General features: G+C 38.6%; 1 protein-coding gene across 2 annotated transcripts in view; it reads right to left on the bottom strand.

Moving 5' to 3' along the window:
• Nucleotides 1–12,192, bottom strand: part of GRK5 (G protein-coupled receptor kinase 5) — a 182,589-nt gene that overhangs the window by 56,613 nt on the left and 113,784 nt on the right. For both annotated transcript variants that reach the window (XM_081329550.1, XM_081329549.1), the window contains one exon: nucleotides 7,477–7,589. In XM_081329550.1, the coding sequence (XP_081185676.1) occupies nucleotides 7,477–7,589 (113 nt within the window). The remainder of the gene's footprint in view (nucleotides 1–7,476; nucleotides 7,590–12,192) is intronic.

Raw genomic sequence — 12,192 nt, 5'->3', positions numbered from 1 at the left:
TTTAAACATAGTTATAATTCCATGGATGTATGAAAACAGGACATTGGATTCTCAAAAATTAGTCTCCCAGATAAATGCCAAGCCAATTAATGTCAGACAATGAACTTTGGCCCTGCAAAAATGTTCTTTTTATATATCTTCAATGTGGTATGACATAATTTAATAAATCATATTTGATAATGAGTTGTTTGAAATGGCAAACCAGCACTTTTAGCAATCTAATGCTTTTGTGGGTAGAGATTTTACCACCTATGAAGGATGCTACAGACCTATTTTAAAAAGGGCAGCTCATTATTTGAAGGCATCCTCTTTTGAAAAGCTGTCCAAAGTCTCATTTAAAAAGTGTATGTTAAAAGGAACAGCAGTCTTTAAACTGTTCTTTAAATTACTATATTTTAAATAACTAAATACATCTAAATGCAAATTTGACAACTTTGCCCTACAGAATTCATGCTGAATCATCTTTATGAGAATAATTTCTGCTTTTAGGAAATGTGGTAGCATTTGTTATTAAATTTACCAATGGCTGATTTGAAATTAAGACATGTTTAAGAGAAAAATATTCAGAACAATGAAGATTTGTAAATATGGAGAAAATTGTTTTAAAAATATTATTCCCCTCCTCTATCTCTGGATCCACACATTCCTTTTCTACAGCCCTTCCAAAAAATTATTGATCCAGAAGTCCATCCTCTAACTTGGTGTCCTCCAGATGTTCAGGACATAATGTTGTTGTTGTTGTTAGTTGCAAAGTCGTGTATGACCCATCGCAACCCCATGGACAACATTCCTCCAGGCCTTCCTGTCCTCTACCATCTTCTGGAGTCCATTTAAGCTCATGCCTACTGCTTCAGTGACTCCATCTAGCCACATCATTCTCTGTCGTCTCCTTCTTCTATTGCCCTCAATCTTTCCCAGCATTAGGCTCTTCTCCAGTGAGTCCTTCCTTCTCATTAGGTGGCCAAAGTATTTGAGTTTCAACTTCATGTTCTGGCCTTCTAAAGAGCAGTCAGGGTTGATCTCCTCTAGGACTGACTGGTTTGATCGCCTTGCAGTCCAAGGGACTTGCAGGAGTCTTCTCCAGCACCATAGTTCAAAGGCCTCAATTCTTTGGCACTCAGCCTTTCTTATTGTCCAACTTTCACAGCCATACATTGCAACTGGGAAAACCATGGCCTTGACTATACACACTTTTGTTGGCAAGGTGATGTCTCTGCTTTTTATTATTCTGTCTAGATTTGTCATAGCTTTCCTCCCCAGGAGCAAGTGTCTTTTAATTTCTTGGCTGCAGTCCCCATCTGCGGTGATCTTGGAGCCCAGGAAAATAAAATCTGTCACTACCTCCATTTCTTCCCCATCTATTTGCCAGGAATTGAGAGGCCGGATGCCATGATCTTGGTTTTCTTAATGTTGAGTTTCAAGCCCACTTTTGCACTCTCCTTCTTCACCCCAGGACATCATAGTGGTATCCAAATCAAACCACTGTGATACCACATGGATGACAATGATGTAATCTCACAAATGCCACAATTAAGTATTAGCATCAGGATGTCTTATTCAGGTATGGAAATTGTGACATTTGCGTGATTATGTCTGTGTGAACGTGCCATTCTTTGTCCATCTTCCCAACAGACACATTTCATCTTCCAGGCATTACTGATCTTACTATCTAGGAATGAACAAACATCTCTGGAATTATAATGTTAAAACAGAATTCTAAAGATGTTGGTTTTTCATCTTTGTAAATTAGGACATTCCACAGTTGATGAAATTAATGTAATTAATCAGTGAGGGTCTAGGATCCTCCCTGCTTCTTCAAAGAGGAAATACACACTTTGTGTTCAAATTTGAAGCTGTTTCTGTCATCAGATCACAAGGACAAAGGGACTGGGACAACCCTTCTGAAACTGCCTCTTCAAAGTGATTTGATGAAGGGTACTTTGTGTGCACAAATGCACACACTACTCTTTTAAATACTTTACTTAGCTTCTTTAAAACGCATAGCACTTCCAGAAATAAGTCAATACTGAAATGAAATTATTCCTCCTCCATTGGACCATTCATGTTTACGAAAAAATGCATTCATGTGAAAAACATGCAGGGGAATTGGATTTCTGATTTTGCCAAAGAGAAGTCTCATGACCACCTGCACAGTTGATGGTCTGCACAAAGTCCTTAGAAGATCATATCCCCTTCATTTCAGACCATGAAAATGTTCTTGGTGGCAGAGTAAAACTGTTTCTACATTCTCAAGAGCATTTAAGTCCATTGCAAATGAGGTGCACTTTTTTTTAATATCACCTCAAAAATGGACCTACTCTTATCATAATACTATCTCAGAATATTTTAGAAATCAGCAATACAATTACATTTCCCTTATTAAATAGCCACTGTGAAATAAACTTTCGTACTGCAAAATAAGCTTGCTTTAGATAAGAAATACACTGACTGTTAAAATAGATGTGGCTACAGCTTTTCCAATCCTGTTAAATGCAAGAGGATGAAGCAATTAAATACCCATAAACTCAGTACAAAGAGATTTGCAGCGTTCTTTCATAAAATTTCTTGTCCATTTAGATTTTATCAGATCACAGGTCATGTTGCCTCTTCAAAGCACCAACAGACAAGAATGTTTATAGCATCTTAATGATGCTTTTTCCATCATTCCACCATTATTCACCCTTTGGAACACATTTCAGAGATTAAAAAATCATATGCATAAAATAATTATTTCAAAAAAGCTTAGAAAATCTGGAGACTTATCTCAACCGGCACAATTCATGACTGCTACAAAGAGAGAATAGCACACGGCAAAAAGCCCGAAGTCCTGCTGATATACAAAATATTTTTAATCTAAAGAAGAAATATTTCTGCTTTAGCTTCTATGCATTTCTATACACAGAGGCTAGAACAGCAGTCCTTGACTTAATTCAACACAATTCTGCTCCTAACCATTATGGCTCAACATGTTTGCATTTGCCACATTTTCTATTTGTTTATCACTTGAAAAGATATACTACTTTAGAAAAAAATCAATAGTTCCATCTAATAATTGCTTAATTATTATTATTTCTTTTAGATTTTTTTTAAAGTCCACCTTTATTATTTTTATAAATAACCCAAACAGGCAAACACATCTATTACTCCTTGCTCCTCCTATATTCTCTGCAACAACCACCTTGTGAAGTGAGTAGGCTGAATGAGAGTGACTGGCCTAAGTCACTCAGCTGGCTTTTATACCTAAGATGGGAGTAATTAATCCTTAAAACTATAAAGGAGTAAATTCACCCACTTGGTAAAGGGCATATGTTCAGACATTTTGTAGTCTTCACAGCAAAATATGGCAGACCCCATCAAAATTTCCCCTCAGGTCCAACCCATTTTGGCTGAGGAACTCCCATAACATGTTATGTAACTCTGCCTTATTGTCTTTTCTTCCAGATGATTAAAAAAAATAACAACCCACAAGGGTTTATGTTATATAAGCTGCCTTCAAAAGGTTGTTTCATGTGGCTTATCACTCAATACCCAGAGGTTTTATGAACAAATAAAAGCTATCACTAAACAACCAAAATAGAAACATTCTGCAATAGTCCTCTTCCCCAATTCCTCCCAAAGCAGAAGTATTTCATTTAAAAAAAATGGGGGGGGGGAGAAGAGAGGAAGCTGCCAAAATGTTCTTTACCTAACTGCAGTAAATATTGGTGTGTTTTTGTTTTTTTGCAGGATCTGATCTGAGTCTGGTCACCAGGACCAGAGTTTTAGTCTTCCAAGCTTTCTGACTCCTGCTACAGCCCAACCTCAGCTGAGGACGGAAGACAAAAACTCTGGTCCCAGTGACCGACTCAGACTGGATCCTGCTACATTATCCTGGGACAAGTATATCTGCTTTCATTCATTATTCTTTTTCTTTGAAAATAATAACTTTGCCATTACTTGTGGTGGTAGCGGCAAAGGGCCTATCAACAGCCTGAGCGCTCTCATTGCCATTTGATCTCTCTACTGTGATGCTTCCTAGTGCCACGGTGTCCTTTTGAGAGAGTTAATGCTCTAATGCAGTGTATGTGTGTGTGTGTGCATGTGTGTTACTTTATAACTCATAAACACAGGTATTAGAGAATGCTGGGATTTCTAGAATGCTAGGATTTCCTGACAGTCTCCTATCCAAGTCCACCTGGGCTTATTTATTCTGAGGCTGTTTCAGATTCATCAGGTGTTGCCATATACAGTATCTCGAGAACCTAGCAATGCTCTTATCTAAATCTAAGGTCAAACTACCCTCAACTTATGTTATGGTTCCCGTATCTCAAAACAGAATAATGTGATAATGAAAAGAAGTAAATAAAAAAAGGTTACCCAAAATGTTTAGAGGAGCTTCTCTACGTAGAAAGAGCGTAACTGATATTCTCAGTTTGAAATAATGTAGGGGAAAATAAACGAGACACATGGAAAATATGATGGGGGGGGGGGGGATATCTTACAAAGCTGCAAGTCAGTATTTCTTTATCTAGTACATAAACTATGGCTTTTTCATCTATCAGATAGGGTGATGGTTACAATTTTAAATGACTTGAATAAGGGGCTGGATAAATACAGAGAATATTGGGCTACAACTACTGGGGGCCATATACTACCTCCTGAACACAGTCAGCATATACTGAATAGCAGCTGCTAGGAAGGGCAGTGGAAAAGGTCACATCTGCTGGGCTACTGGGTGACATAGAATATTCTTACAAGACTCTTTGGGTTTATCATGCAGGGTCCTTCTTATGATCTAGGGTCTGAAAAGCTTGTTGATGTCTTAGGCACTTTTGAACTTTAACTATTTTTTTCTTTGACATGTATAAATCTGTATACAAGTAGTCCTTGACTTAAGACCACAACTGATACCAGAATTCCCATTAAGTGAGTCGTGTCGGATTTTACAGCTTTTTTTTGCCATGGTTGTTAAGCAAATCATTGCAGTTGTTATGTGAATCATCAAGGACATCTAGCTTGCCCCATTGACTGACTGCTGGAAGCTGGCTGGTAAAGTTGCATATATGTGCCGGTTGCCACGCGCCTGAATTTTGATCATGTGATCTTGGGGAATGTGGTGAGGGTTGTAACCTAGGACCAGTTGCAAGTCATTTTTTTCAGTGCTGTTGCCATTTTGATCACCAAACAAATCATTGTAAGTCAAGGACTACCATATAAGTGGGAACCAAGAGCAGTGAACCTGACCTTTTATTTTTAGATAACTCCATTTCACCATTGTAACTATCTTTATCAAACATACACAGTCTAGGATTAAGGGAAATTTTAGGACCTAAAATGGAGAGAGCTCCAATAGCCAAGAGACTGCTTGGCAGGTAGATGTGATATATCGGTAGTACAGCAAACGTTGTTGTCCTTGGAATGGGAAGATGTAACGGTCTTCTGACTGTCTGAGTAATGGTGATATTAATACTCGCAATAGAATGAAGGAATAGTGATGTTTATATACTGCTGCATGTAAGTTCTCAATATGTTTCACATACGCTAGTGTTTTTCAACCATGCAACTTTAAGATGGGTGGGCAGAAGTCTACCTAACTTAATCCAATAGTTGCTGCTATTTCAGTAGTCCAACAAACTGTAAGGCGTTTATCTTTAAGAGAGTGACTCAGCTAAATAGACTGAGACTTGCCTAAGGCTACCAACTAAATTCATGGAACAGCTAATCAATAGAAGACTTCTGGTTTGTACTCTCTGAATCCTACATTTATTTCTTGAGTAAATTCTACTGGGTTTAGTGGTCTAGTTTGCTCCAAGACTGAGTGTGCATAGAACCAAAGTTTCAATCACTGTCCCAAAGGTAACACTATAGAGGTACATATCAGCCAAATTATCCATAGTTATTAAAGAACATTATTACTCAGTGACCAGTCGTTGAAACATTACAAAAATATTTGCTTTTCAATTGGTTTTGAATTCTGCTGAATTATTTTGATTTGCTTTCTCTACTATGCATGCTATGTTAAATAGCTCCAATTTTAAATTTATAAGGTGCAAGTATAACATAAGGGACAGGGTGGCTCAGTGTGGTTAGGATGCTGAGCTTGTCGATCAGATGGTCAGCAGTTTGGTGGGTCGAATCCCGAGTGCCGCATAACAGAGTGAGCGCCTGTTACTTGTCCCAGCTTCTGCCAACCTAGCAGTTCGAAAGCACGTAAAAATGTAAGTAGAAAAATAGGGACCACTATGGTGGGAAGGTAACAGCGTTCCGTGCGCCTTTGGCATCTAGTCATGCTGGCCACATGACCACGGAGACATCTTCGGACAAGCGCTGGCTCTTCAGCTTTGAAACGGAGATAAGCACCGGCCCCTAGAGTTGGAGACGACTAGCACACATGTGCGGGGGAACCTTTACCTTTACCTATAACATCTTAGCCTCCTAAGGACCGGATGCTTATATATAACTAAACTTTTGACCACAGGGGATGGTCAAAAGAATAAAATGGTCATCACAACAGTGCAATCAAATCTCTGCCTGTTTTTATGTGCATCACACTGTTATGGTTGGGTTTTTTTCACCTCACCTGAAGCCATTCATGATATAACTATTTCTAATGGAGGTGTCCCCAGTCCTCAGTCCATGGACCAGCACAGGTCTGCGGCATGCCAGAAGCTGGGCCATGCAAACAAGTGAACACCCATCCACAGGAAACAGGTAGCACATGAAACCAAGCCCCCTCCAGCCCGCGGAACAACCTCTCTCCACGGAACCGGTCCCTGGTGCCCAAAAGGTTGGGGGCCTCTGCTCTAGTATTTATTTATTACATTTTTATGCCACCCATCACATTGTTAAAGTGACTCTGGGCAACTTACAATATAATAAAAAGGTAACAAAGGTAATGCAAAATGATTAAAATTAAGAGGATTAAATAGGAAACTAAAAAAAAGGGATGGGCAATACAGGAATGGTGATCTTCTCCCTACCCCATAAGTCACCCCCCCCAGTGTAGAATGCCTCCATTGAGGCCCAGTACAGCTGGCAGAACCAAATTTTTAAGCTCCTCCAGAAGGCCAAAAGTGTGGAGACCAACGTCATCTCAAGGGGGGCATATTCTCTTGAACCCCGCCAGCTGAAATTCTTTGCCAGATGGGATTCAAAGTAGATCTCTGCTGCTGGAGCAAGTGGGACTGGCTAGTCCCACTGGGGTGAGATGGCTCCTCAGTTGTATATTGAACATGGAGGACTAAAGGCTTTAACAGAATCAAATCAATAAGTGCAATATATACATTGCTGATATGTATTCAGACATAAGTAAACAAAAAAACAGAAATACACATGTATACAAGCCTGGAGATAGAGGAGAAAGTTTAACAGTGGAACTACAAAAGTTATAGAGGTACAATCTATGAAAGAACAAAAAATGAAGGAAATCTTTGGACCTGCACAGAAAGGCCCATAAGATACAATCCACTCCTGAAGCATTGAGAAAAAACAACTTACCACCGAATCAAGGAACTTAATGCAGCACTGCAGCTCCAGGCGAGTCTCGCAGAACTGCCGAAAGAGAAGTCTTCCTATTGGTTGCTTGTCACATAAACTGTAATAATCTCTCTCTGGAGGAAATAAGAAGAGAAGGCGGCAAAGTGAAACACTGGGAGGCTAGGTGTATGATTTATTTTTTTTTAACCTTAAAAAAAATTAAACCTGGTATGAACCCTGCAGATTTAAAAACTCATAAAGATAAGTCATAGAAGTCAGAATTTTTCAGAGATCATACCCTGGATGCAGAGAAATTAGTATGGGATTTAAACAACATTCCAAGACTTTTGATTTGATTTGATGTTTTTGTATTTTTGGAAAAATGCATGTTTTTGGCTCCTACAGTTGCAAAGATAGGCTTAAAAGTGTGAAGACAAAACCTGTTGAAATCTAAGAAACAAGACAGGAAAGCTATCTCAGGAGGGTTTCCAATAGTCAGAAAACGTCAGAGTCCTTTATAACTACTTGCAACAGTACAGTGCATTATACCTTCTAAATGCTTTCCCAGCATCTGCTAATGCGTGTAGTACAGGTAGTCCTCGACTTACAACAGTTCATTTAGTGGTCACTTCAAAGTTACAATGGCACTGAAAAATATGACTTATGACCGTTTTTCACAGTTACAAAACCTTTGGAACATCCCCATGGTCATGTAATCAAAACTCAGATGCTTGGCGACTGGTTCATATTTATGACGATTGGTGTATCCTGGGGTCAAGTGATCACCTTTTGCGATCTTCTGGCAAGCAAAGTCAATGGGGAAGCCAGATTCACTTAACAACCAGGTTACTGACTTAACAACTATATATAGTGATTTTCTGCTTTTTTTCCCTAGAAATAAACTCGACATTAGGGTGAGATTACACGGACACATTTGTTTTAACATCTAAAAGTGATCCATGTTTAGTGAATAGTTGGTTCTGAATCCTTGCAGTGAGCATAGCTCAGCATACTGATATTGGCACTTCTGTATCACTGTTCAATTCTCAGCTTCCATGTTGAAACTTCACTAGCCTTTAAAATGCTGCCAGTTTTAAGTAATTCATGAACGGAGACTGGAGTTAAGAAAGTGCAACAACAATGGTCTAGAAGTATTTAGAACACAGTTGCAGATGTCCTGGGAAATCTGGATGCAGGAGGAGAAAAAGAAAAACAGTGTATCATGAAAACACCACTGAAAGACTTGTAAAAGACCCTCTTTTACCGGTCTACTATAGAGAGCGTCCTCTCGTATGGTATCGTGGTTTGGTATGCTGGTCTGACAGCCGCGGATAGGAAAGTATTACAGAGGGTAGTGAGCACAGCACAAGACATTGTGGGCTGTTCCCTGACACCACTGGATGACATCGCCAGGGCCCGTTGCCTTGGAAGAGTGAGGAAGATTCTCAGGGATGACTCACACCCTGGACGGTATCTCTTTACTCTCCTACCATCCGGTAGGAGATATAGGAATATAGCCAGCCGTACCAACAGGCTGAAAAATAGCTTTTATCCGTGGGCTGTTAGGCTTTTAAATGGGACATAATCTTATGCAGAATTGACTTGGGAGGCCGGTGTGTGGTGTAGTTGGTCCACATGGTGTGGTGGGATGGAGGGTTTGTTGTCACTGTGTGTTGGGGGGAGAGAGCACGGGGGGGAGGCTCAGCTAATCTCAATGTACACATGTTGTACTTTGACAATAAAGGTTTATTTATTTATTTATTTATTTATTTATTTATTTATTTATTTATTTATTTATTTATTTATTTATTGGTTGCCGCCTAGAGGCCAACTGTATAAATAGCAGCATAGCAGCTATTCATTTGCTTCTGTTATGTTCTGACTCTCAATAAACCTTGTTGCTGTTTGTTGCTGTTTGTACAACTTTACATATGCTACTGCAGCATCTGGACTCTAATAACAGAATACTCCAGTGGGCATTGTTCTATTTTGATAGCAAGTGCCTTTCACTTCTACACCCCTTAAAAAAAAGTACTGTAGCCTTTTAAAAAAGTGTCCTGAATTTCTTCATGTTCAAAGGGACTTCTGGTAACTGTAATGGCAGCAAGCCTGAAAAAAGGCACACTAAAAATAAATTGGGATAAATGCAAAAACATGCATTCTAAATTATCAAATCCTTGGCAACATTTAATATATGAGAACAGAATGAACTTGATGGCAATCTTCTTTTTTTTTACTCATCCGTAATTCCTGCTGTCTTTTAAGAAGCAGGAGGATCTCGACAGACTCGAACACTGGGCGCTATCTAACAAAATGAAATTCAATGGTGAAAAAAGTAAGGTTCTACATTTAGGCAGGAAAAATCAAATTCACAGGTATAGTATAGGTGGTACCTTGCTCAATAGCAGTAAATGTGAGAGGGATCTCAGAGTCCTAGTAGACAATCACTTCAATATGAGCCAGCAGTGTGCTGCAGCTGCCAAAAAAGCCAACACAGTGCTAGGCTGCATTAACAGAGGGATAGAATCAAGATCAAGTGAAGTACTAATACCACTTTACAATGCTTTGGTAAGGCCACACCTGGAATACTGCATCCAGTTTTGGTCACCACGATGTAAAAAAGATGTTGAGACTCTATAAAGGGTACAGAGAAGAGCAACAAAGATGATTGGGGGACTGGAGGCTAAAACATATAGGGAACGGTTGCTGGAATTGGGTATGTGTAGTTTAACGAAGAGAAGGGTGAGGGGTGACATGATAGCAGTGTTCCAATATCTCAGGGCCTGCCACAAAGAGGAGGGAGTCAAGCTATTCTCCAAAGCACCAGAAAGCAGGACAAGAAGCAATGGATGGAAACTAGTCAAGGAGAGAACCAACCTAGAACTAAGGAGAAACTTCCTGACAGTTAGAACAATTAACCAGTGGAACAACCTGCCCCCAGAAGTGGTGAATGCTCCAACACTGGAAGTTTTTAAGAAGAGACTGGACAGCCATTTGCCTGAAATGGTATAGGGTTTCCTGCCTGAGCAGGGGGTTGAACTAGATGACCTCCAAGGTCCCTTCCAACTTATTATTATTACTATAAATGATTCCTAAATCCTCATGCTTAAAAGGAAGGTAAAGTGAAATAAATACAATGGTCTATAATTCTGGGATCATGTATATTATAGGCCCATGACTAATTTGCTAGAAAATACATATTTATGAAGTAGGCATGCAGAGAATTGTTCCAAAGGCACTTCACATTTCAAGTGTGAAGGAGAGATATTCCTGGTGCTAAGAAATATATTTTTATCCCGTATCTTTTTTGAAGGACCATTTGAAAAACAGTAAAGGACTTCACATACAAGGTACTTGAGACAGGAGATGAGGTTTGAATTTCATGCATTAGCAAGTTTCAAGATTAATCTTGAAAATACTTCAGTATCACTATATAACAAATAAGAATAGCATGTTATTTCAAAATAATTATGTGAAGACATAGAATGAAATTTTAAAAACATATGTTAAAATGGGACAAATTACAGTTGACACCGTCGGTAGAATTTCTCTGATTAAAGTGAATGTTTTAACTAGATTATTATTTTTGTCCCAGACAATACTTATCTGGAAAATTGATGTACTATTTCAACAATGGCAGAAGATATATTTAAATTTTATGGAGGGGGAAAGAACGAGTTAAACATAAGGTGCAACGAGATGCAAAGGAAAGAAGACAGTTGAGCCTACAAAACCTGAAGCCATATTTTTTTGCCTGTTGTTTAGCTTGGATGAAAAAGTGGATGTTGTTAAGGATGTTGTTAAGGTTATTGATTCTAGAAGGCCATAATTTGAGATTTGGATGGCATTGGTACCTATGGAATAATAAAGCTAAGGTGAATGTAGTTTAAAAATCATTATTAGACGTGCTATACCTAAGAATATGAAATAAAACTCCTTTCTAGCTTTCAGCCCAAGAATCATTTTATAGTTGAAAAATGACAAGTAAATATAAATTGTTAACTTACCATGAAGTACTAGAATTTTCTTAAAGGATTGTAAAATAAAATGAAAAGAAGATTTCATGTAAATGTTTTTTAGAAAGTTTTAAAGTGGATTTTTATTGTAAACTGCCCAAAGTCACTTAGGTGAGATGGGCAGTGTCAAAATCTGATAGATAAATAGACTTTATGGTTACGAACAAAGTAACACTGTATTAGAAATAGAGTTATGTGCTAATGAACCTGTTATTGTTAAAATGTATAAACGTTTGTTGAAATATGAGACTGGAGAAGAACAAGTAAAAGTCTGTATGATAATATGACAGTGATGGTGGTATCATGACTGAGAAGCTTTCAGGTATCAGTTGGGTTGGTCATCAACTGGCTGTATCCATTTGTTCAAAATTCACCCAGTCGCGAGGAGCCTTTTTGCCTCAGAAAGGAGGGCTTGTCTCTCACACAGTGTTCAATTTACACTTCGATTTATCATGTTCACAAGCAAATTTATAGCTCTTTTTATGGGTTAAGCATCCATATGTGGTTGCCTCCATTTAAATACAAAAATGACATGCACTAACCCACCAAGCTTTTAAAAAGATGAAAGCCGTTTCCCTTCAAATACTATTCTGGGGACTCTTTAAAAAGGACTTATCCACTGTTTGATTTGAATCAATGAACATTGCATCTGCTGCCATTAAATTTTAGACTAAGAGGCATAGCTAGAACCTTAATCATTGCAAATGGAGTCACTAAGAAA

Source organism: Vipera berus (assembly GCF_964194415.1).
Source record: "Vipera berus genome assembly, chromosome: 5".
Taxonomy (NCBI): Eukaryota; Metazoa; Chordata; class Lepidosauria; order Squamata; family Viperidae; genus Vipera; species Vipera berus.
The sequence above is the reverse complement of the archived record's forward strand: the minus strand, read 5'-3'. Positions and strand labels throughout refer to the sequence as shown.